Below are 27,278 nucleotides of genomic sequence, written 5' to 3' on the forward strand. Positions count from 1 at the left end.
ATCGCGTCTGGTCTGGACGCGATAAGTCGAACCAGGAAGTGCTCGCCGTCGACTGCGGTACTCCAGCTCGGCGAGAGGAGTACTGCGGAGTCGATGGGGAGCCTGCCTGCCGCGTGTGGACCGCGTCTGAACCACGGTAAGTTCAAACTAAGGTATGTCGACTTCAGCTACGTTATTCACGTAGCTGAAGTTGCGTACCTTAGTTCGACTTGGGGGGTTAGTGTAGACCAGGCCTAAGAATCCTTCAGAATTGTGTGGCACAGATGATTTACTTATCTACTGTAGGGTTTAAACCAGAGTTGGCACCTGACCTCTGAGTTTGCTGCCACAACTTCTGCTGCCTGTTTTATGTAGAGTATGGATCTGTCCATCATGAATGCAGTAAAAGACGGTTACTCACCTTTGTAACTGTTGTTCTTCGAGATGTGTTGCTCATATCCATTCCAATTAGGTGTGTGCGCGCCGCGTGCACGATTGTCGGAGAAATTTTTCTACCCTAGCAACTCCCGGTGGGTCGGATGTGGAGCCCCCTGGAGTGGCGCCTTCATGACGCTGGATATATACCCCAGCCGACCCAGCGCCCCCTCAGTTCCTTCTTGCCGGTTACTCCGACAGTGGGGAAGGGAGGCGGGTTTGGAATGGATATGAGCAACACATCTCGAAGAACAACAGTTACAAAGGTGAGTAACCGTCTTTTCTTCTTCGAGTGCTTGCTCATATTGATTCCAATTAAGTGACTACCAAGCCTTACCTAGGCAGTGGGGTCGGAGTGAGACATTGCCGTGTGCAAAACCGCTGATCCGAATGCAGCATCGTCTCTGGATTGCTGTACAAGCACATAGTGAGCGGCGAAGGTGTGGACTGACGACCAAACTGCAGCTCTACAAACGTCCTGGATCGGAACTTGAGCCAGGAAGGCAGTCGAGGAGGCCTGGGCCCTCGTGGAGTGAGCAGTGAGGCGCGGCGTCGGGACACCGGCCAGGTCGTAGCAAGCCCGAATGCAGGATGTGATCCAAGAGGAGAGACGTTGGGAGGAAACCGGTAGGCCCTTCATCCGGTTGGCTACTGCAACGAAAAGTTGCGTCGTCTTTCGAAATGGTTTCGTACGTTCAATATAGAAAGCAAGGGCCCTGCGCACGTCCAAGGAGTGCATACGCTGGTCTTGACGCGTGGCGTGAGGCTTAAGATGGAAGACCGGGAGGAATATATCCTGGTTCACATGAAAAGCTGATACCACCTTGGGAAGGAAGGCAGGGTGGGGGCGAAGCTGCACCTTGTCTTTATGGAAGACTGTATACGGAGGCTCAGACGTGAGCGCCCTGAGTTCAGAAACACACCTTGCTGACGTGATGGCTACAAGGAAGACTGTCTTCCAAGATAGGTAAAGGAGCGAGCAGGTAGCCAACGGCTCAAACGGGGGTCCTGTGAGCTTGGAGAGGACCAGATTAAGATCCCACGCCGGAACAGGTTGGCATTGCTGCGGGTAAAGGCGGTCTAAGCCCTTGAGGAATCTGACAACCATCGGGTTAGAGAAGACCGAGGAAGCATGTTCTCCTGGGTGGAACGCCGATATAGCGGCCAGGTGAACCCTGACTGAAGATATCGCCAAGCCCTGCTGTCTCAGGGACAGGAGATACTCGAGTATAAGAGGAATAGATGCCTGCAAGGGGGGTGTGGCCCGCTGCTCGCACCAACAGGAGAACCGCTTCCACTTGGCTAAGTAAGTGGTCCGTGTAGAGGGCTTTCTACTTCCCATCAGAATCTGTTGCACGGGATGTGAGCATTGTAGCTCTGTCCGATTCAGCCATGGAGCATCCACGCTGTAAGGTGGAGCGATTGCAGGTCGGGGTGACACAATCGGCCGTGGTCCTGAGAGATCAAGTCTGGGCACAAGGGAAGCGTGATCGGAGTTTGAACCGATAGCTCCAGAAGCGTGGTGTACCAGTGCTGTCTTGGCCAAGCTGGAGCGACTAGAATCACACGTGCCTGGTCTCTGCGTAGTTTGAGCAGTACCCTGTGGACCAGTGGGAATGGAGGGAAAGCGTAGAACAGCTGGTCTTTCCACGTTAGAAGGAAAGCGTCCGACAGGGAGCCCGGAGATCGCCCTTGTAGGGAGCAGAACACGTGGCATTTCCTGTTGGCTCGTGATGCGAACAGGTCTACCTGGGGAAATCCCCACCTCTGGAAGATGGAATAGATGATGTCCGGGCAAATCGACCACTCGTGCATCTGGAAGGATCTGCTGAGATGGTCCACCAAAGTGTTCTGGACTCCAGGGAGGAACGATGCCATGAGATGTATCGAGTGGGCAATGCAGAACTCCCACAGGCGAATGGCCTCTTGGCATAGGGGAGACGACCAGGCTCCGCCTTGCTTGTGGATGTAGAACATGGCCGTGGTGTTGTCTGTGAGGACTAACACGCAGAGGCCATGTAGGAGACCGAGAAATGCCTGACAGGCTAGGCGCACAGCCATCAGCTCCCGAACATTGATATGCAGAGCTAGTTGGGATGCGGTCCACAGGCCTTGGGTATGGTGCTCCCCGAGGTGAGCCCCCCAACCTAGAGATGAGGCATCCGTGACTAGGGGCAGGGAGGGTTGTGGGGCGTGAAACGGCACTCCTGCACAAACCGCCTTGTGATCCAGCCACCAGGTGAGAGAGGTCAAGACCGAGCTCGGAATCGTGACCACCATGTTCAGGCTGTCCCGAGAAGGGCAGTACACCGACGACAGCCAGGCCTGAAGTTGACGAAGCCGAAGTCTGGCATGTCTGGTTACATAAGTACAAGAGGCCATGTGACCCAACAGACCGAGATACGTCCTTACAGTGGTAATCGGGAAGGCCTGGAGTCCGTGGATGATGTTCGCGATGGTGCGAAACCGAGTGTCTGGCAGAAGAGCTCGGGCGAGTGTGGAGTCTAGGACTGCCCCGATAAACTATACTCTGGGTTGGCTCCAGAGTGGACTTCTCTTTGTTGAGTAGAATGCCTAAGTCGTGGAATGTTTGTAGTATTATGTGAACGTGCGCCCTAATTTGCTCCCTGGTACGGCCGCGGACCAGCCAGTCGTCTAGATGCGGGAACACCTGTATCCTTTGTCGACGAAGGTATGCTGCCACGACGGCCATACATTTGGTGAACACTCTCGGAGCCGCGGACAGTCCGAAGGGAAGGACGGCAAATTGGTAGTGTACCTTGTTCACTACAAAACGAAGGAAGCGCCTGTGAGGGGGGTAGATCGCTATATGAAAATAAGCGTCCTTCATGTCGAGGGCGGCGTACCAGTCCCCAGGGAAGGGATGATGGTCCCCAAGGAGACCACGCGGAACTTCAACTTTACTATGAATTTGTTGAGTCCGCGTAAGTCTAAGATGGGTCGCAGACCTCCTTTTGCTTTGGGGATCAGGAAGTAGCGGGAGTAAAACCCCTTGCCTCTTAACTCTGGGGGAACCTCCTCTATGGCCCCCATAGAGAGGAGCCCAAAAACCTCCTGTATAAGGAGATGCTCATGAGAAGGGTCCCTGAAGAGGGACGGGGAGGGAGAGTGTGGGGGGGGGAGGAACAAAGAAAACTGGAGAGCGTATCCCCTCTCCACCGTGCGAAGGACCCAACAGTCCGAAGTTATAAGGGACCAAGCACGGTGGAAACGGGAGAGGCGATCCCGAAAGGAAGGAAATGGATCCTGGGTAGTGGCTGGTGCGCCGTCCTCGGGCGCAGCTTCAAAAGTTTTGCCTAGGGCCTGAAGGCGGCCCTGATTCTGACCTGGTTGAGGGCCGGTCGACCTCCGTCTAACACCTCGTCCCCGCCTTCTGGGGAAGTCCTGTCTTGGACGAGGAGGAGGAGGGTAGAACCTTTGTGGCTGGGGCCTAAATGGCCTGCGTTGGGGTCCCAGGACATGCATCCCCAGGGAGCGCATCATGGTTCTCGAGTCCTTGAGGCTCTGTAACCTAGAGTCCGTCTTGTCCGAGAACAAGCCTTGGCCGTCAAACGGCAGATCCTGCAGGGTCTGCTGCAGTTCTGGCGGCAACCCTGAAACCTGGAGCCAGGAGACACATCGCATGGCTATCCCAGACGCTAGTGTCCTGGCGGCCGAGTCTGCAATGTTGAGGGAGGCCTGTAGGGAGGTTCTGGCCACCTTTTTGCCCTCCTCCACCAGGGCCCCGAACTCCTCCCTCGAGTCCTGGGGGACCAACTTTTTAAATTTCCCCATGGAATTCCATGAGTTATAGTTATATCTACTTAAGAGCGCCTGTTGGTTTGCGGCCCTGAGCTGCAGACCCCCCGCCGAATAAACCTTGCGTCCAAACAAATCAAAGCGCTTAGCGTCCTTTGATTTGGGCGCTGCCGCCTGCTGGCTATGGCGCTCTCTGGCGTTCACTGATGAGACTACCAGTGAACACGGTGGGGGATGTGTGTAGAGGTACTCATAGTCTTTAGAAGGAACAAAGTACTTCCTCTCTACACCCCTGGCAGTGGGAGGGATGGAGGCCGGGGTTTGCCATAGGGCCGTAGCGTTAGCCTGGATTGTTCGGATAATGGGCAACGCCACCCGGGTTGGGGCATCAGATGAAAGGATGCTCACCACCGGGTCCTGCACCTCCACTATCTCCTCGGCCTGTAAGTCCATAGTTCGTGCCACCCTACGTAACAAGTCTTGGTGGGCACGAAGATCTATAGGAGGTGGGCCTGCGGGTGTTGTACCCACCACTGCCTCATCTGGGGAAGATGAGGACGACGCCTCAGGGGGTAAAGGACCTGTGTGGGGGTCCGGCTCCACGGGACTTGGAGGTGCAGGATCCCCTGCACCAGGGTCTGGCTCCTGCGTGGGCGTCAGGGCCAGAGCCTCCATGCCCCCTGGGGGAGGACAGGAGATGGTGGCCTCAGGAACCCTGGGCTCAGAGTGAGCTGAGCGAGAGGTCGCTAGTGGAGCCCCTTGAGCCTGGTGATACGCCCAAGGGGTCCAGAAAGACCAATGCGTAGGGTCTTGTCGAAGGTTTTCTGCCCTCTCCTGCCAATGACCCAAGTCGTCTGCAGCTTGACCCTGAGCAGGGTACGCTGAACGGGGGGTCCCTTCAGACGAGTGAGACGCCGATCTCGAGGGCCAGGGTGGTGCCGAGCGTGGGTGCAGAGAAACGTCCTGGTACGGTGCCGATCCAACGGCGAGCGATCTCTGCGCGGTGCCGGTGAATGGTACCGGGATTGAGAAGGGTGCCGATGTCCATGTCGGTACCGGGACCCGGATCTGGACCTGGATGACGAAGACCGTCTGTAACCTCGGTGCCGGGAGCAGCCTCGCGAATGTGAGTGGCGCTCATACCGGTGCCAGGAGCTGCGCCTTGACTCCGACCGGTACCGATGCTCGGGTCGGTGCCGAGAAAAAGACCGATGCCGGGAGGTAGATCTGTGCCGCGAGTACGACCGGCGCCGAGATGGAGATCGGAGCCGGGACTGCGAATGGCATTGAGACCTGCTCCGAGACCTGGAGCGGTGCCACAAGTCCACGCCCGGAGACGGCGGGCGTATCAGGGTAGGCTTGTCCCTGGACTGTACTGTACGAAGGGCATGCGATGCCGCAGGTTGAGAAGGCGCCGGCTCTGTGAAGGCGATGAGGTCTCTCGCCGTGGCAAACGTCTCCAGTGTAGAAGGGAGACAGGGCTCCACCACTTGACGAGGCGGTGAGCCAGTCCGCACCGGACTCAACGGCTCCCCACCCGGTGCCGGAGTCAACGGTGCTGAGGATACTTGCACCCTCTGGCGTTCGGAAGCCGGGCGCGGCTCTACCACCGGTGCGGGGGGAGCCGGTGCCTGTTGGACGGCAGCGTCCTGAGTCTTACAGGGCCTTTTATGTCCCGGAGACAGGGACCGGCGCCGAGGGGCTTGCGGCGGACGTGGTGCCGAGGGAGGACGGTGCCGTGGCACCTTTTCCGCGTCTGCCCGCGGTGCAGTACCGGAAGGTGCCGCTGGGGCGCTACGCACCGAGGCGCTCGGTGCCGGAACCTGGCGCGCCAAAGGAGGATCCGGGCTAAGTGCCGCCTCCATGAGGAGCTGTTTAAGCCTGAAGTCCCGCTCCTTTTTCGTCCTTGGCCCGAAAGCCTTGCAAATCTTGCACTTGTCCGTTTGGTGAGACTCCCCTAAGCACTTCAGACAAGAGTCATGGGGGTCTCCCGTTGGCATAGGCCTAGCACATGTTGCGCACGGCTGAAAGCCGGGAGCCTTGGGCATGAGCCCGGCTGTGCGCTGGGGGGGGAAGGGGGGAATAAGAGCCCCCTTAACCCCCGCTAACTAGGAAAACTATTTATAACTATTAACAACTACTAATCTAAAGAACACAATTAACAACTATCTACAAGAAACAACGGGTAAAGCTAGGAGAGTGGAGAACAGCTATGCCGCGCTCCACAGTTCCAACGACCGTCACGGGCAGTAAGAAGGAACTGAGGGGGTGCTGGGTTGACTGGGGTATATATCCAGCGCCATGAAGGCGCCACTCCAGGGGGCTCCACAGCCGACCCACCGGGTGTTGCTAGGGTAGAAAAATTTCTCCGACGATCGTGCACGCGGGGCGCACACACCTAATTGGAATCGATATGAGCAAGCACTCGAAGAAGAACTAGAGATATTTTCTTTAGTGCTGAATTGAATTCATCATGATTCTGAGGCTCAAGACTTTTTAAGTCTTTGCAATAACAAAGTATATGACTATCTGTGATTTTAGCTCTAACGAAGTCAGGGAAGCTATAAGAGCCACCTTTTAAGGGTGGTTTATATCTTCTTGTGAGTGGGGTTGTTTGGGAAGAAATCACCCTCAGCAGGAATGACCATGTCCACTGCCAGGAATGCAACTTCTACATCAATCTCAGGGAGCATAAAAAGAAAAAAAATTAGATTCTAAGACCCTGGGCTTATCTAATGAGACTTTTCCCTTTGTCAGGCGTTTTCCATTCTGTCCTAATGATTTCTTCTGAGGAGGTTGGAGGGGAATAGCAAATTCTGTTTTAGTTCTGACTGGGAGATATTTGCTACTGGCTTTAACCTGCTCATCCTTTTCCTTTAGCTACCACTTTCTTCCCCTTAGTTGCATACATGTCTGGGGGAAAGAACCTTTCATTTCTCTGGTTTTACAGTTTATTATGAACCAAAGGCAAAACTTCTGCTTTTTAGGGAGAGGTGCTAATGCAGGGATGGGCAAACTTTTTGGCCTGAGGGCCAAATGGAAATTGTATGGCGGGGCATGAATGCTCATGAAATTGGCGGTAGGCATGCGCAAGGGGGGTGAGGGCTCTGGGGTGGGACCAGAAATGAGGAGGTCAGGGTGGGGGTGGGGGCTCCGGCGGGGGGTGCGGGCTCTGGGGTGGGACTGGGATGAAGGGTTTGGGGTGCAGCAGGGTGCTCCAGGCTGGGGCAGAGGGCTGCGGTACGGGGGTGAGTAAGGCTCTGGCTAGGGGTGCTGGCTCTGGGGTGGGGCCATGGATGAGGGGTTTGGGGTACAAGAGGCGGCTCCGGGCTGGGATTGAGGGGTTCGGAGGGTGGGAGGGGAATCAGGGCTGGGTCAAGGGATTGGGGCACAGGGGGGGAGTGGGGAAATCAGGGGTGCAGGCTCCGGGCAGTGCTTACCTCAAGCAGCTCCCAGAAGCATGTCCCCCCTTCTGGCTCCTACGTGGAGGCACAGCTAGGCAGTTCTGCACGCTGCCCTGTCTGCAAGCGCCGCCCCCGCAGTTCCCACTGGCTGGGAACTGTGGCCAATGGGAGCTGAGGGGGCGGCATGCAGAGCCACCTGGCCACACCTCCACATACTACGTAGGAGCTGGAGGGGGATCATCCCAGGAGCCGCGCGGAGCAGGAGAAGCCCCTGACCCCGCTCCCCGGCTGGAGCGCAGCAAGCCCCCAACCCCACTCCCTGGCGGGAGCTGAGGAATGGATTAAAAGGTCTGACTTTTTGGGAGGGGTGGGGGATAGAGTGGGGATGATGGTGCACCTCATCATCTGAAATGTAACTAGAAGAAGCATAGGGAGAACATCCCTAAGGGAGCCTAGATCTTTATTTTAGGAAGAAAATCTGAAAAGATGCCAGTCTTTACTATGTGACTCAATTATTCACATGTGGACCTAGTATAGGACCCTGGAGCTTTTCCCTTTATAGGAGACTGAATCAAGGTGTTCAGGAGTTTTAGACTTACCCTCGAAGAATACTAAGCCTGTGAGGGGAATCCAGTTTGCTGAATCCCAAGAGCTGAAAAGGACTGACCCATATTTTAGCGGAGTCTCGACTGAGGGAGTTGTTGGGGGTTGTGGCATGCGCAACTGGTGATGGGAGAAACAGAAGTCCCCAGTTTCTGATCTCCGTAAAAAGCTGGCAGTAATCTTTGCAGGTGGACCAACTCTTACCTTCAGCCTGCTCCAGCCTGCACTGGCATACTTGGGGGGCGGGGGGCATGGGGGAGAAATAACAAGAAGGAACTCGTTATGTGATCCTATCTAGGGACAAAGCCCCTGAAAGTTTAGTCCTGTAAGGGAAAGGAAAGAGTAGAGAAAAAGATGTTGCTCACTATCACCAGAGTCAACTTTAAAAGCTAGTAAATGAATGGATAAGGAGCACTGAACTCATGCTCTGTTTGCACCAACCAATACAGAGAATCTGGAATAAAGGCATAAGGGGTGTAGTCAAATCCCGGAGCCTCAAGGACAAGTTTGAACTGCCTCCAATATTTGCAGAAAGAGGTACAGCCAAATATCCTAGACTGGGGGGACTCATGATCCCAAAGTGATCATCTATCTATCTATCTGGTTACTAAATATTCACACTTCCCCAACCCTTTCCTTCCTTGCCAGCAGTCTACAAACGGATAAGCACAATTGTTTCAGTGACTGCTGAGGAAAGGAAGGTAACAACACGTTGAAAAAAAATTAGAATTCTATTCATTCTAATTCATCTGCCACTGGCATTCTGGAATCAGAGGATCACAGAAAGTAGGTCAGCTGCCCCCACAGTAGTGTTTCCCTTGTCCTGGGCCCCACAGTGAGTCAGGAAAGGGATACGCATCATCCCTCGTTGGCCCAGTTGAGCTTCTCACAAAAAGTTAATACAGCCTGAGATTATATTAACTTTGTGCTTTTCTCTGAATCCATGCTGGGGATCCCCAGATCAGCTACTGGCTTTATGCTGCCTGGAAGCTGGCTGGGGTGCAGGGAAAGGTACCATGGACTGCCATTCAGATGGCCCTGACCTTCTAAAGATCCCAAGTGGATCCAGAGACTCTGTGAGAGGACCCAACAAACTATTCTGCTGGGAGAGGAACGTAATGGGGGCACAAAACAACTGGGAACAAATCTGCACAAGAGAAGTATTATGAAGGTTTCTTTCCTCTTTATCCCATTCTGCAAGAGGCACAATTAGCCCCAAACTTCAAAATCTTCCAATTAAAAAAATTCATATTACCGTATGATGCCTTTTGAATTCTCAAAAGAAAACTGATGTTTTAAACCAACATTTTTTTCACATGCAAAATTCAGTGAACATTATTCTAGTTCATTGGTGATACTAAGCAAAAAAAAAAAAAGTTTTTATGGTCTTAGTAAATATTTAATACCTTTTGCTAATTATTTTTACTGCATATTCTTGGCTAGTTTTCTTGTGTAAACACTTTCGACAGATGGAAAAACTTCCTTCTCCCAGTGGTTTCTCTTTCAGATCCAGTTCATAGTGATGATAAAATGGAGAGTCCTGTCATGAAACTGACTGTATTTAGTTCTGTGGAATACTTTTTTGTAGTCAAAGACACATAATAAATTTTGGTGATAATTATTCATCTGCGTTTAAAGATCCAAAAATACAGTTTTAAAAGAGATCTCGTTTTGGTAAACAACATAGTATAAATTAAGACTGTCTGAGAATAATAATGTGCAATTATATACATAAACTTCTCTAATGGTGCAGAGTACACACATATTTAAGATACTTTAAACAAAAATTCTGAAATAAATTTACTATCAGAATAACTTTATCTACAAAAATATTCAGATAGTGCCAGGGACGATTTACAGATATTGATCCACTAACTGTGTGGTTATTTGGAGATACCACAATGATGGTCATCATACAGAATCTATTTCTAGCTGTAACTACCTATGCAAATATAAGCAGACGTATCATAGAAAGAGAGATGTGAGTTAATAACCGCAGCAGCTTTGAAAACATATACTTACGTAGGGTGAGTACCATTTTGACAGTTGAGTACAAGTATTGTTAATATTTTCATTGCTCTTCTGCTGGTAAGGTGGTGTCTCTGATGTGATTTTTAACACAGTTTTTCAAGGCTGGACTCAAGTTATTTCTTAACTATATGGTATGTAAATTGAATGCTCTAATTGGCAGAAGATCCATTAGCAGACAAAGAGCAGAAAACTGCATAACAACTGTAAATTACTTCTCAACAACTAATTATTAGTACTTCAGCCTCTGGGCTCAGAATTTATTTAGCCTAGAATAAAATTATTACCTCGTAAATCATAAGCATCTTCAAATTATCAAGGGTTATGTTTATTTAGATATTATCATTACCTTCGTCATAGCACTTCTGGCAATATTTGTAACTCCAGGTCTTTCAACTCCCATATGAAATTGAACAGGATCTACTGTGGCTGCATTGCGTTTAAACAAGATAGAAGGAGCAACAAAAGAATATCCCTACAGAACAAAGACAGAAGATAAATGTAAAACCTTGAGGTTGTCTATATAACATATAATGCAGACAGTAAAAAGTTATCTACTGAAAAATGGGTAAATGTCATTATAGGCGAGGTAAAGATGCAACTTCATTTTAAATCAATAGAAAAGTGCCTTCCTGAAAGAGGTTATACAAACTTCTTTCTTTAAAAAAAAAAAAAAATAATAATAAGAGATTGTGTAAAAAAATGCTCAGAAAATCTGACTCACAGATTCAGTTCTTTTTCACTGGTGACAAAGGTTCACACTTCAAACTGGCTAGCTTCTCAAGATACCTATAGTTAAGGTATCAAATAAGTTTACATTATGATGGGGCATATGTCTAAAAATTGCTTTAAATGGCCAAACAAAAATGGTATGCTGCATTGTTAGTGGAGTTATCTTCAGTTAATATGTTCAATATATCTAGATCTACAAGAAATTCAAATAAATATTTAAAATTTAAGGTAAATAGCTTGAACGTTATTTGTAGCACACGTAAATATTATAATGTTGATGTATTTTTGGTGGACGTATACCCAAATAAGTTGGATTTCTCTAAGGGTATGTCTACACTTACCCGGTAGTTCGGCGGCGACCGATCGAACTTCTGGGTTCGACTTATCGCGTCTTGTCTGGAGGCGATAAGTCGAACCAGGAAGTGCTCGCCGTCGACTGCGGTACTCCAGCTAGACGAGAGGAGTACCGCGGAGTCGACGGGGGAGCCTGCCTGCCGCGTGTGGACCGAGGTAAGATCGAACTAAGGTACTTCGAACTTCAGCTACGTTATTCACGTAGCTGAAGTTGCGTACCTTAGTTCCATTTGGGGGGTTAGTGTAGACCAAGCCTAAGTGACTAAGCAAATAAAATCACTTAAAATAAAACAGTATGGATACTTCATAAACAGGGAAGGTTAATTCCCTGTAAATAATAATATATCCAAGACTACAGGTGTAATAGTGACCTAACTGTTTATGATTTTTAAAAGTCTAATTTCCCCACAGTATATATTTAAAGTGCTTGTTTGGTCAATATTTTTTCTTAAGTAATTTTATTTTGTGTATTTGGAAAATAAGTGACACTAATCTTTTAGAAAACAGATATTAAAGTCTACAAAAATTGAAAGTTATTTAATACCACGCAAACCATTCAAATGTAACATCCTATTTTTTTTTCCATTTCCCAGTGGACTACATGTTGAAAATGGCATTCATTTATGTTCATAATAGACACATACTTTAAAGAACACAACTTAAAGTAAATTCAAAGATATAAATGAAATATGTGACCAAAAAGAATTTACAAGGTGTCTGATAAAATTTTCAAATGCATCTAAATCTTATTGAATTTTTAAAAACATGTTTTAGGTGCTCCTGAAAATTATTCCCATCCTGAAATATTATAAGAGCTCAAATCATTACATATAGGAAGAATTCCAACTGCAGGAAGCAAAATAAGAAAAAAATTTTGAGTGTATTTTTCACCTGTGTGGACAGCATATTGGTAGATTGCCGTTTTCTGTGGAAACATTTATAGGCCCACGGCCAGAGGGACAAAAATCTGCAAGATTTTGCCTCTATCTTCTCCTCAATGCATCCACAGAGGCATATGGCCTGAGGTAGAAGTACAGTGTATCGAAGATGGCTGATACTCCCCTTCTCCTTAGTCTCCTCCCCTCCCCCCGAGGAAATGGGAGATCCACACGAAAGGCAACAGCAATTAATTATCATTAAGACTAATTTGTACTAGGGCTGTCAAGCAATTAAAAAAATTAATTGTGCGATTAATCACACTGTTAAACAATAATCGAATACCATTTATTTACATTTTTTTGGATGTTTTCTTCATTTTCAAATATATTTATTTCAATTTCAACACAGAATACAAAGTGTACAGTGCTCACTTTATATTTATTTTTATTACAAGTGTTTGCACTGTAAAAAGACAAAAGAAATAGTATTTTTCAATTCACCTAAGTACTGTAGTGCAATCTCTATCATGAAAGTTGAACTTACAAATATAGAATTATGTACAAAAAACTGCATTCAAAAATAGAACAATGTAAAATTTTAGAGCTTGCAAGTCCACCCAGTCCTACTTCTTGTTCAGCCAATCGCTAAGACAAAAGTTTGTTTACATTTACAGGAGATAATGCTGCCCGCTTCTTGTTCAAAATGTCACCTGAAAGTGAGAATAGGCATTCTCATGGCACTGTTGTTGCCAGCGTCGCAAGATATTTATCTGCCAGATGCGCTAAAGATTCACATGTCCCTTTATGCTTCAACCACTATTCCAGAGGACATGCATCCATGCTGATGATGGGTTCTGCTCGAAAACCATCCAAAGCAGTGCGAACCGATGCATGTTCATTTTAATCATCTAAGTCAGATGCCACCAGCAGAAGACTGATTTTGTTTTTTGGTGGTTCAGGTTCTATAGTTTTCGCATCAGAGTGTTGCTCTTTTAAGACTTCTGAAAGCATGCTCCCTACCTTGTCCATCTCAGATTTGGAAGGCACTTCGGATTCTTAAATCTTGGGTCGAGTGCTGTAGCTATCTTTACGAATCTCACATTGGTACCTTCTTTGCGTTTTGCCAAATCTGCAGTGAAAGTATTCTTAAAACGAACAACAACATGTACTGGGTCATCATCCGAGACTGCCATAACATGAAATATATGGCAGAATATGGGTAAACCAGAGCAGGGGACGTACAATTCTCCCCCAAAGAGTTGAGTCACAAATTTAATTAATTCATTAATTTTTTAATGAGCGTCATCAGCACGGAAGCATGTCCTCTGGAATGGTGGCTGAAGCATGAAGGGGCATACGAATGGTTAGCATATCTGGCACGTAAATACCTTGCCATGCTGGCAACAAAAGTGCCATGCAAATATCTGTTCTCACTTTCTGGTGACATTGTAAATAAGAAGAGGACAGCATTATCTCCTGTAAATGTAAACAAACTTGTTTGTCTTAGAGATTGGCTGAAAAAGAAGTAGGACTGAATGGACTTGTAGGCTCTGAAGTTTTACATTGTTTTGTTTTTGAGTGCAGTTATGTAACAAACAAAAAAATCTACATTTGTAAGTTGCACTTTCAGGACAAAGAGATTGCACTACAGTACTTGTCTGAGATGAATTGAAAAATACTATTTCTTCTGTTTATCATTTTTACAGTGCAAATATTTGTAATCAAAATATATACTTTGATTTCAATTACAACACAGAATACAAGATTTATATGAAAATGTAGAAAAACATCCAAAATATTTAATAAATTTCAATTGGTATTCTATTATTTAACAGTGCAATTAAACCTGCGATTATTCGTGATTCATTTTTTGAGCTAATCACGTGAATTAATTGCGATTAATCGACAGCCCTAATTTGTACATATGAATAATCAGACAAAACCAGCATTCCAGTTATCAAATAGATTAATTTGCTTCTGTATTTGGTTAAAAGAATCTGGTAGCAAAGATATTTCCTTATGTAATAGACCTGATCCTGTCCCACTGAAATCAACAAGAGATTTGACATTGACTTCCTAGGGGTAGGATTGGGCCCAAAAATGATACTAATGAAATCTAATTTTTCATATATAACACAGTGGTTAAATGAGAAACATGTATTATATAATAATAAGTGTACAAGAGTGTAACACTGGCTGTTTATTAAACTATCAACTTTACTAATAATTCACAATTTCTATCCTCAAGAAAGATTTATATAAAAGGTGTAACATAGCATAATTTATCTGTTAAAACTACATTAATGATCCAATTCTGAACATTGATTCTGTATTCAACTCCCAATAACTTCAATGGCAATTACAAACACACATGGCAAGGACAAAATCTGGCCATACATGTGGGAAATGTATCTTTTAAAAGAGTTGTAATATTCTACAATTACCTGAAATATTCTCTCTGAAGTCTGTGGTGTGGCTGCAGGAGAGTATGTGGGATCCATTTCTGTAAACTCCTCTGCAAAGTTACTAACGTCCAACTCATCCCGGATTACTGGTTTAAACGGAGCTGGTATTTTTTTGGCAGCTAAATCGTCCCAGTTTATTTTCTAAACCCAGAAATAACAAATGAACTTTGAATCAAAATGTAAATTTAACAAGACAGACATATTAAAAGGAGAGATTAATATTTCCAAATTGAAACAGCCCCTGTTCACTGCTTATAGAAGTCAGGAAGAACTGTTGAGGCTATGTCCCCTTATATATTCCTCAGGTTGGAGGCAGAAGAACTAAGCAGCATTTGTGCATAGCCATATGGACAATGCTCTAAAAAAAAAAAAAAGTCTGATTGTGTGCTGAAAATGAATACTTCACTTAGAGCAGGGATCTGTCCACAAAATGTTTGAAAAAAGTAAACATCCATCAGTTATAAAAATAATTCCCCTACCATTGTTTTGAACAAATCTATAGCCTAATGCAAAAAAAATGGCAAATTGAAATATGGCAAGGAAATAATGCACAATGAGAAAAGGCACCTGAGTCTTCCAGTGAAAATGGTTCTGATTTCACTCAGTTATGACACATTGAAAGGGAAATTTCTTACCTGATAATTTTCTGTTAGCAGCTTCTCTCAGAATTCATTACTAATGGACTAATGCCCCACCCCCCACACCTGTGGAATTTGGAGATCGTCCGATGTTGTTGCTAGAAGGCCCAAAATTAAGCTCCACCCTTCAGCTCAGGCCACCAGAACGCTTCTTCCACAGCCGCAGAAACAGTCCAGAAACTCATTATTAGCACTAAGAGAACATGATATAATGTATTAAATTGGCCTCAAGACAATATATGTCTGTCTCCCTTTAGAGAAAATTTCAATTTATACTCTGGTCATTTGCCAGACTACCAGGTGGGTTGAATTCAGAGAGAAGCTGCTAACAGAAAGAAAATTATTAAGAAATTTCTCATTCTATTGCACAGCTTTTCTCCTCATCCATTACTTATAGGAAGTAGTGAGCAGTAAATTCCAGAAGTGTGGGGGGTGGGGCTCAGGAGGGCAGATATACTATAATAATTAAACAACAGGCAAGAATGGACATGCCTCCAGATAAAGCAAAAACTTTATAAACTAAAGAGTTATGTGGGAACCAACTCAGTAGCACCTTCCTATTAAAAGACATCTCTGAAGAGAAATTAAAATTTACTCTGCAAATCTTCAGCCTTCCTCTAGGGGCTTCTGTGAATAGTTTTCCAAATGCCTAATACGCCAATTAGTGCATGGATTTTATATCTTGCCTGCAGCAACCTTGAGGATGTAAGGCCTTGGCATTTTGGACAGAATGAAATGGACAGGATACAATTGGCATATGTACGCCATATGCTTGAGATATATCTTTAGAGCTGTAGGAATACCCATTTATGCCACAACGTTCCAGGAGTTAGAACAAAATGATGGGAGAACTATTTCCCCAGAATTGAGAAAAGATGAACTTACTTTGAACAGAAAGGTATCTGAAGCTATAAGAATAACCTTTTTTTCCTAATGACAAAAGCAGTGTGGTTCTTGTACATATACGGGGACTAATTTCAAAACTTGCTTTTCAGAGGTAATGGCAACAAGAAAGACCAGCCTCAGGCTTCTTTAATTTGTCATTGTGATTAAACTGGGCACCAGATACTCAAAAAGAGAATCTGATGTGCCTGTCTACAAAATGCCACTATGGCTGGTAACCACACGTTTAAGATGCTTGATTGTCGGACTCCAACCAAACCTCCTGGAGAAACACTAGCGTAACTGAGATCACCAGAACTTTGTATTTATTATAATAGTTGTATTACAATAGCATCTAGAAATCAGGGCCACGTTGTGCTGAGCACTGCCCAAAAGAGCTTGCCATTTCCCCTCGCACCAGAAACGTAAATTTGATCAGATTAATGATGAAATATCCTGGTTGAGTTCTGTGTGGATACCAAACTATCAGAAGCTAATGGACAATTCATGGTGAACGACACTGGTCTTCCAACCAGTGCTCATTCTGTTAACTGCAGGTGTGACCAGTATGAATGGAGTCACTGCTACAAAATGTCTTGTGTTTTCTGCATGAAAAACATGAAGTCTTTGACTATCCGGAAAGTCTAAAGTGCTTTCTGGGTCAGTGGAGCACTAGGAAGACCACCACAACGCTCCCTTTTCCTCTTTTCTGTGTCCTTTATGTGAACGGTCTTCAAAGATAGATTCTTTTTGGCCCAGGACATTTTTCTATTGGCACAGACCTCTGGTTATTCCCTGGTTTTGGAAGGTATATAAACATTTAATCATAAGCCAACCTCTAATGAGGTGGGATGCTTTCTCTGCAAGTACCATAATTGCCCACTATGTGGTATCTTGCATCTTCAACTGATTCAGCTATCGGTCACTAGATACTGGATTCAATGGACCACTGGTTCTATCCTATATTGCCGTGTTTGTTGTTTTTTAAAGATACACCCTGATACAGATGTTGTAATGAATTTATATGAGATTTTAGAAATTTGTCTTCCAAGTATGCTTGCTTCCATAGTGAGTATGCAAGGGTCTACAATGAAATTAGGGTTGACTTTCAGCATGTTGTTTGTACTTACCTGCCCACAAAGGATAATTTGGATCTGAAAATGATACCTAATTTTGCATTGCATCAAGTGCATGGTTCTATGTCCCCAGAAGGAATTTCAGCAGGCGCATTTTGAGAAACCCACTCAGGGGATGAAGTTGATGTATGGCACTAGCAATCCTAGCCTTTGGATGAACCCTCAGGAAATGACTGATGCAATAAAGTTTTGGTTCTTTGCAAATCTTTATCATTTTGTTAAAATTACAGCAAGAACCAGCTCTGTTTTGACCTCTGGTGGTATGTCTACACTGCAATTAAAAACCCAAGGCTGGTCCAAGATAGCTGACTCGGGCTTGCATGTTGTTTAGGTATGAGTATAGAGTGTAACGTGAGACCTGTGCCTTGCTGTGACTACCACCAGACACTTAAGACTCTGCATAGAGGGAGGATCAGAAGGAAGAGTCTTGCACAGGAATTGTGAGGTTTCAGACACAAAGGTTCTTTTTATCTGGCATGCTGAGGATTTTTTTTTTTTTTTTGGAGGAAAATTAATCTGGCTTCCCTTTGAAGCTTCTGCTCCAGATTTCTCCCCTTTGCCAGGGAACAGTCCAGTCCCTTCTTGGATACCCTTGGTGTTGGTAGCAACCAATGAATGGCTATGCTAGCTTTGACCGCGAGGGTTGAGGACTCTCCATAATCTCAGTTACTAATATCTCTAATGTTCCCCCCAAAAGCTCCTTACCTCTAAGTCCAGATTCACGCTCCATTTTGGTCAATGTCATGGTCATAGAAATTTAAAAATCATAAATTTCATGATTTCAGGTATTTAAATCTGAAATTTCACAGTGTTGTAAGTGTAGGGGTCCTAACCCAAAAATGATTTGGGGGGGTGAGGTCGCAAGGTTATTGTAGGGGGCGTTGTGTACTGCTACCCTTACTTCTTCACTGCTGCTGGTATGGTACGGTATTGCCACCTTTACTTCTGCACTGCTCCTGGCTGGGAGTTGCCTTCTGAGCTGGGCATTCGGTCAAGAGCTTCCGTTCTCCAGCCACCCAGCTCTGAAGGCAGCGCAGAAGGGTGGCAATACCGCAACCCCCACTGCAACTCCCTTTTGGGTCAGGATTCCCAATCTGAGAAATGCTGGTCTCCCTCTGAAATCTGTATAGTGTAGGGTAAAGGCACAGAAAAGACCAGATTTCACAGGAGGGGGGAGGCCAGGTTTCACAGTCCATGATGCATTTTTCATGGCCGTGAATTTGGTAGGGCCCTAACTATGAATCACAGAAGATTAGGGTTGGAAGAGACCTCAGGCGGTCATCTAGTCCAACCTCCTGCTCAAAGCAGGACCAACCAAATCATCCCAGCCAGGGCTTTGTCAAGCCAGGCCTTAAAAACCTCTAAGGATAGAGATTCTACCACTTCCCTAGATAGCCCATTCCAGTGCTTCACCACCCTCCTAGTGAAAAAGTTTTTCCTAATGTCCAACCTAGACCTCCCTCACTTAAGACCAACCTAGACCTCCTCCCAACTTGAGACCATTGCTTCTTGTTCTGTCATCTGCCACCACTGAAAACAGCCTAGTTCCATCCTCTTTGGAACCCCCCTTCAAGTAGCTGAAGGTTGCTATTAAATCTCCCCTCACTCTTCTCTTCAGCAGACTGAATAATTCCAGTTCCCTCAGCCTCTCCTCATAAGTCATGTGCTCCAGCCCCCTAATAATTTTCGTTGCCCTCCACTGGACTCTCAAATTTGTCCACATCCCTTCTGTACTGGGGGGACCAAAACTGGATGCAATACTCCAGATGTGGCCTAATAGAGAGAAATAATCACTTCCCTCAATCTGCTGGCAATGCTCCTACTAATGCAGTCCAATATGCCATTCCTCTTTCTGGCAACCAGGGCACACTGCTGACTCTCATCCAGCGTCTCGTCCACTGTAATCCCCAGGTCCTTTTCTGCAGAACCGCCGCTTAGCCAGTTGGTCCCCAGCCTGTAGCAGTGCATGGGATTCTTCCTTCCTAAGTGCAGGACTCTGCACTTGTCCTTGTTGAACCTCATCAGATTTCTTTTGGCCCAATCCTCCAATTTGTCTAGATCACTATGGACTCTATCCCTACCCTCCAGCATCTCTACCTCTCCCCCCAGCTTAGTATCATCCACGAACTTGGTGAGGATGCAATCCATCCCATCATCCGGATCATTAATGAAGATGTTGAACAAAACTGGCCCCAGGACCAACTCCTGGGGCACTCCGCTTGATACCAGCTGTCAATTATGAGAGCCCCTGTGTGGGAGAAAAGCTACAGCAAACACTCCGTTGGGGGGAGAAGGCACAGGACAAGAAGTTTAACCCCTGATTTTCACCACACTTGTTCCTTAACAATAGTAATCGCTACTTTTTGAAGGACATGCTTGCTTTTGCCTTTTTAGGATTCAGAGTCTCTGGGGCTTGCAAGACTCAACCCCCCATCCCCATCCCCCCATGTATCATGAGAATTCCCTGATTCATAGTGGAAGGAATGGGAGCTGTGTAGAAGCCATGTTTCTTTTCCCAGGAAGCTAGAGACCCACTTCAGTATCTTGTGGCGGTGGTGAGGAGGCAGCAGAGGGAGGACTATGGATCCTTTCAGGGGGTTTCCCCTGCCAGTCCAGATCTGTTGCAGGACTTATCCCCCAGAGCTGGCTGGATAGTTTCCTTCTCATCCTTAGACTCTCTCCACAAAAGCTCAGGAATTCCAATTGAGCTCTTTTGCATTAGATTCCTGGTTCCTTGGGGCAGGGTGGGGACCAGACATACTGGTCTTTTTGTGAGCCCCAGCTCATAAGGCATAATTCACTCTCTGTAGAGCCTGTAAATACTGCCTCACTTAGGGAACACTGCTTATATTTAAGCTAGGTGTTTGCAGGAGAGCTCTACTATGCCTGAGTGGGGGCAGAGGAGTCCAGCAGGGAGCTGCTGCAGCTGCAGATCTAGATGGCTGAAACCACCATGTTGCTATTTACCCAGTCCAGATGATGATGATGAGAATGATTATAAATTGCAACTGCATGAAAATGAATAAAACAAAAGGTTTGAAAACAAAAATGATTGTGAAAAGCCGAACCGCCAACTTGTTCTACTGCTGGATGCAGAAAATCTGGTGGCCTGATGCTCTGAAGGATGGAGTTTAGTCAAAGTCTCCAGCAACAACCGTGGACCACCTCCAAATTTCAGAGATGGGGGGGCATTAGCCCATTAGTAATGAATGAGGAGAGAAGCTGTGAAACAAAATAAAAAGAAATCAACTTTGTGCACCCACACTATATTCTGAACAGGATTTGTTCACAATAAATAATAATAAAGATAATAAAATACACAGATAAGGAATGCTATAGAATGAAACCACACATAATTTACTATGTTCCTATAACATGTGCAAAGCAGTGATAGTAGGACAATGACTTTCAAAGTTTCAGTTTGGACAGGTTGGGGAGGATAAGAGATTAGGCAACAGAAATGTATAGTAACTAACACTGGAGATGACCAGCATATAGATCAGGGGTCGGCAACCTTTCAGAAGTGGTGTGCCGAGTCTTCATTTATTCACTCTAATTTAAGGTTTCGCGTGCCAGTAATACATTAAAGTTTTTAGAAGGTCTCTTTCTATAAGTCTATAATATATAACTAAACTACTGTTGTATGTAAAGTAAATAAGGTTTTTAAAATGTTTAAGAAGTTTTATTTAAAATTAAATTAAAATGCAGAGCCCCCCCGGACCAGTGGCCAGGACCCGGGCAGTATGAGTGCCACTGAAAAATCAGCTTGCGTGCCGCCTTTGGCACGCATGCCATAGGTTGCCTACCCCTGATATAGATAAAGACTTTAATAGTGAGAATAGTGAAAAAAGAGCAGATTTGAGGTATATGAAAAAGACAATCGATACACTTTCACAAGATACTAGATATGTAGGGTGCAGATGCAGGAGAAAAGGAAATAATAGTCAAAGACTACATCAGGGTAACTTGTGCCTTCTGAAAAGGTGGTTCTGTGGATGATTACCCACCAGAATCTATAATGAGACTCACCATAATCATTTCAGTGAATAGCCAATAGATAGCAACAATTTTAATTCATTCATAACATTCTACTTTGAATTAATGATTAAACATTACTGGATGTATAATTTGTGTTTTATACATGATGTGTTTCCCCCCTTCTCTCCTGGTCAAAATAATTTCTGAAAAAACTTCTTCACCACTGCTCTTCTTCACCACACTTGTTGAGCTCCATGTCTTATGGAGAGTTATGGCACTGTGATCTCCCTGAGGGACTCAATAATACAAGATTTGCTTTCATTTGCGCAACATCACAAATACCGAGACCCTTACAAGTGACTTAGCAAACCTCACCCTAGATCAGTGGTTTTCAAACTCTGGGTCGCGGAATATAAGGCACTGGGTCGCGGTGGCTCTGGTCAGCACCGCCAAACGGGCCATTAAAGTCCCGTCAGTGGTGCTGCCCGTCTAAGGCAGGCTAGTTCCTACCTGTTCCGACACCGTGCTGCACCCCGGAAGCGGCCAGTGGCAGGTCCGGCTCCTAGGTGGGGGGGCCATGGGACTCCACGTGCTGCCCCTGCCCCAAGAACCGGCTTGTGCGCCTCCACCTAGGAGCCAGACCTGCTGCTGGCTGCTTCCGGGGCACAGCATGGTCCATGGTGCCAGGACAGGCAACAAGCCAGCCTTAGCACCCCAGCTGCACCGCTAACCAGGAACCGCCCGAGGTAAGCCCATACCCCAACCCCACGCCCCATCCCCTGCACCAGCCCTGAGCCCTACCCCAAACTCGGAGCCCAAACCCAGAGCCCCTCCTGCACCCCAAACCCCTCATCCCCGGCCCCACCCCAGAGCCTGCATCCCCAGCCCAGAGCCCTGACCCCCTCCCACACCCCAACCCCTTGCCCCAGACCAGAGACCTCTCCCACACCCTAAACCCCTCATTCTGGGCCCCACCCCGCAGCCCTCACCCCAATCCTCTGCCCGAGCCCCTCCCACACCCTAAACCTCTCATCCCCAGCTCTCTTGAGTTGTAGGCATCAACAATTTTCTTCAACTGGGTCACCAGAAAAAAAGTTTGAAAACCATTGCCCTAGATAATAAGTCTGAGTAAAAGGTTTGGAAGATGATCTCCCTGACAGACATCTGCGATCAGACAGACTGGTTAAAGGGGAAAGAGTTAAGGTCAGAGTGTCTTTCATATATAAAAAGTTCTGCTTAGCATTAACAGAAGTTGCTACTACTCCTCCATAACAAAAATAAGCAATTGTGATTTCTTACATATTTGAAACTAGAGAACTGACATGAAATTCCTCTTCTTTTCTCCCAACTTTTGTCTGTCTTGACTATTTAGACTGTAAGGTCCTTAGAGCAGGAACTATTTTGGAATAGTACCTTGCATAATGAGGTCCAGTCTTGGTTGGGGCTACTAGGTGATACCGTAATGCAAATTAAATAACACATTAAATTAATAAACAAACAAACAAACAGTGGCAACAAAACAAGCTGTTTTGCAGAGGATAGGAGTTCTGTAAGTCTGGATCTCTGAGGCAGGGAATTTTATGTGAGGTTCTTGAGTAACAGTCCATTCAACCGAAGCGTAGCATTAACAGACATTATAAGGAGCTGTGCTCAGACCTCAGCTGAAAGTATGTATCTGCATACTACAAGCCTTTGGGGTAAGGAAGAAGAAGCAGAAGCATAAGGAATACCCTGGAACACCTCACTCCAAATTAAGGAAAGAAATGATGAGAATTTTAAAAGTAATTTTTCTGACAATATTTGGCATTTCTGTGTAAGTAGTGCTGTGCTAATACAGTACTTGAGTCTTAATGTACCTCTTTGAAACAGGACTAAACAAAGTACATTAACTATTAATGTGCATCAGCAGGGCCCGCATGGACAGTTAGTCTGTGGCAGGCTAGAGTCACAAATTCACACCCCTTAAGAACATAAGGATAGTCCATACTGGGGCAGACCAATGTTCCATCTAGCCCAGTATTCTGTCTTCTGACAGTGACAGGTGACAGGTGCTTCAGAGGGAATGAACAGAACAGGATAATCATCAAGTGATCCTTCCCTGTAATCCAGTCTCAGCTTCCAGCAGTTGGGATTTAGGGACACCTAGAGCATGGGGTTGCATCCCAGACCATCTTGGTTATAGCTATTGATAGACCTATCCTCCATAATCCTCCAGTTGCATCTACCAGTCTAATACCAGGTTTTCCTTGGAAGGGAGATCATCTTGTTATGCTGTCTGTTGTGTACACTGATTTCAACCACTTCTGCAGTGAATGAAGGTGAAATCTGGCATGCTGTGACATGTACATACACACTGACATGTGCCTAAGCAGCTTTGGATAATTTTTAATTGGTTGTAATACTGGTTGCTCATGAAGCTGCCGTATGGTGTCTGTCATTGGAATCTGTTGCAGTATGTATGCCTTCGACAATTTGGTATCTAACACTGCTCCTATGAAATTCGATGCTTTATGCTGGGGTCACTGTGGATTTGTCTTTGCTGACCTTCAGGTCCAGAGAGATGAAGAGGTTTAAGGTCTTGACTAGACACTTTGACTTGCTATGGAGAGGAGCTTCATATCAGCCATTTGTCTACGTACAGGTAAACCTGGACTCCTTGTCTTCTTAGGTGTGCTGCCACCACAGTGAGGAACTTGGTAATACCCTTGAGATAGTGGAAAGACCAAAAGGTAGGACTACTGTACAGATAGTGGGATGCCTCCAGGGTGAATAAAAAAATGGTTTTTTGGAAGAAAAAAAAGTTTTTTTAAAATTTAAATCTTATTTTTTATTTTGTTATTTAAGCTACAATATTTTTTTTCTTTTTAAAAATAAACCTGTTTAAAATGAAATCTGAATGTACTACAAAATATGTTAAGGCTAAAAGTTAAAATTTCTTAAAACATTTAAATAAAAAAATAAATATGCTCAACCCTCAGCCCTCTATCAAAATTTTTGAGTTAAAGACTGCTTTTCTATATAAAGAAAGGTGTTTTCCCCCTGATTCTTATTTTTGAGGTCAAGCTTTATAAATATGGCACAACAGGTCAGCCTAAGTAACTTTCTCATTTTCAAGAGACTTAGGTGAAACTAGGAACTTACCGCCCCCGTCACTTTCACCTAGGCATATTTGAAGATATTTTCAGGGTGACCTGAAATAATCAGTTTAATTTATTGACTACAGTTAATCCCCCTGTTTAATAAATCATTTAATTGCAAATGTGAAACAAATTTTGGATACATAAATATCTCTTATCAAATATTTAAGGTTGTTTTGTTTAATGAAAAAAATTATATCCTGTTTTGTGTGTTTAATTAAATTCCACTTAACATCCTAATGCAGTTTGACACAAACCATAAGCAAAAAGTTAATTCAATAAGCAATATATCATTCACAATTTTCTAACATATTAAAATGTACAATTAATAAGAATCTGAAAATGTTAAGCTATACAATTCCTTAAATAACTGTATATCATTATACTGTACTTTCCTAGGCAGAAAAAAGATGCAAACCTATTGTAAAGGTTCTATTTAGTTGTAAATCAATGCATTTTAATGGTCATATCAACTAATGAGAATGCACCTTTCTTTAGGAAATAAAAAGTATAGATGAAAATTTTGATTAAAATTGGTTATTTAAATCAAGGCTTTCTACTTAGTGATTTAAGTAGCTAATTTAAATCACCTTGATTTAAATCAATCCATCCTGGATGTCCCTACTGATAATTGTAGAAATTTTCTGTGCACTAGGAATATTGAGCTGTGGAAGTAGGCATCATGCAGTCAAAGAGCCATGAACAAGTCCATGGGATCCAGTGAGGGGATGATAGAGACTAGGTGACCATCCTGAACTTGAAATGGCAAATGAAGGCATTGAGACATCGAAGGTCTAGAATGGGTCTCCACCCACATCTCTTCATTGTGATCAAGTAATAGTGGGAGTAGAAGCCTTCCCTCTGAATGCTTGAGGTGTGACACTGGCAGACCAGGTACCAGCTCATGCCAAGGCCTCTAGGGCTCAACTGTACACTGACACTATATAGCTGCAAAAAACAACAAGGAGTCCAGTGGCACCTTAAAGACTAACAGATTTATTCGGGCATAAGCTTTCATGGGTAAAAAACCTCACTTCTTCAGATGTTACCCCCTGATACGATATAGCTGGAAACTAGTCTGACTCACCCTGTGTGTTGGTATTGTTAAAATAGGTATTAGATTTATAAAAATGTGTTTAGTGTCTAGACTTTATGAAATGCTTGTGAGTTGCTGCATGCACTAATCCAACTTATAATATCTATAGCCCATGTTATAAAAGTAGTATTCAAACGTTTGCTCTGAAACTCTAAACCTCCCCAGTAAAGAGAGATGCATTACCAAGTGTGAAATACTAGTTCTCCACAAGAGGTGTCTGTGACGGGTTCAGTCACAAACTCCCTCAAGACTGTCACTAGATGTGCTGGAATACCACTGAGAGCCAACCCCCCTGCCAGAGAAGGCTTCCTTCCACTCCCGTCTTGCTGAGTTAGACACTCCAGTCAGCTACAGCACAGACCAAGAGGTTGGGCCATGCCCCCCTGCAGTGCACAGAAACTAAGATTCACTTAGCCCAGGGGTTTCTCAGTTAACAGGGACTTTCCCAGCACCCAGTATTCAGTCTGTCTCGGAGCCTAAACCCCAAATGAATCCATTTTACTCTGTATAAAGCTTATACAGGATAAACTCATAAATTGTCCGCCCTCTATAACACTGATAGAGAGATATGCACAACTGTTTGCTCCCCCAGGTATTAATTACTTACTCTGGGTTAATTAATAAGCAAAAGTGATTTTATTAAATATAAAAAGTAGTATTTAAGTGGTTCCAAGTAATAACAGACAGAAGAAGGTAAGTTACCAAGCAAAATAAAACAAAACATGCACGTCTAAGCCTAATACAATATGAAACTGAATGTAGGTAAATCTCACCCTCAGAGATGTCCCAATAAGCTTCTTTCAGAGACTAGACTCCTTCCTAGTCCTGGCCCAATCCTTTTCAGATCAATATTGTGGCTTATGGCCTGGGTCCAGCAATCACTCACACCCCCATAGTTACTGACCTTTGTTCTAGTTTCTTTCAGGCATCTCTTTGGGGTGGAGAGGCCATCCCTTGACCCAGCTGAAGACAAAATGGAGAGGCTTCCAGGGCCTTTTATATTCTCTCTCGTGGGTGGAAACCCCTTTGTTCTTCTGTGCAAAGTCACAGCAACAAGATGGAGTTTGTCGCCACCTGGGCAAGTCACATGTCCATGAATGATTCAGCTTTTTGCAGGCCGACGTCATTGTTTACATGTTAGTTTGAACGTTCCCAGGAAAGCTCAGATGTGGATTGGCGTCTCCCAAAGATCATTGTCAGTTAAGTGTTTCTTGATTGGGCACTTACTGAGAATAGTCCTTTCTCAAGAAGCTGACCAAATGCTTCACTGATGCTACTTAGAATCAAATACATTGAGATACAAGTACATAGCCAATATTCATAACTTCAAATACAAAAATGATACACACATACAGATAGCATAATCATAACCAGCAAATTACAGCCTTTCCACAGACACATTACTTGACCTCCTTTGTACAAGATTTGGTGCAACTATAGGACCTTAGTTGCCACAACGATCAATAAGGTCACAGTTCATGTCAATAACGTCACAGTGTCATCTCCTGCCCAACAAAAGAAGGACCATAGACATCATTGTGGAACATCAGTGGACAAAATATTTTGTTGATTGCTTTCCCCACACCCATGAAGAAGAGATGTTCACAAGCACTCGTCCCATCAGCTTGAACTCTGAGGGAATAAAAATCCTTGTCAAGAAGAAATTGTTATGTCAATGCTGCTTGAACTCTGAAGGGCAAAGATTTCTAAGCATAAGCAAGAGTTCCCCAGTGCTTGGCCTGGATTAGCCCTAAAGGACATATAGAGCTTGATT

At 45.0% G+C, this 27,278-nt stretch overlaps 1 protein-coding gene across 1 annotated transcript in view; it reads right to left on the reverse strand.

The window, feature by feature from the left end:
- The window catches only part of RPS6KA5 (ribosomal protein S6 kinase A5), a 161,618-nt gene that overhangs the window by 40,452 nt on the left and 93,888 nt on the right, over positions 1 to 27,278 (reverse strand). The window contains exons 9-11 of the mRNA XM_024209696.3: positions 14,617 to 14,778; positions 10,558 to 10,683; positions 9,587 to 9,720 (exon numbers count right to left, since the gene is read on the reverse strand). Coding sequence (XP_024065464.1) covers positions 9,587 to 9,720; positions 10,558 to 10,683; positions 14,617 to 14,778 — 422 coding nt within the window. The remainder of the gene's footprint in view (positions 1 to 9,586; positions 9,721 to 10,557; positions 10,684 to 14,616; positions 14,779 to 27,278) is intronic.

Source organism: Terrapene carolina, unplaced genomic scaffold (genome assembly GCF_002925995.2).
Source record: "Terrapene carolina triunguis isolate 2854851 unplaced genomic scaffold, T_m_triunguis-2.0 Scaffold96, whole genome shotgun sequence".
Classification (NCBI taxonomy): Eukaryota; Metazoa; Chordata; order Testudines; family Emydidae; genus Terrapene; species Terrapene triunguis.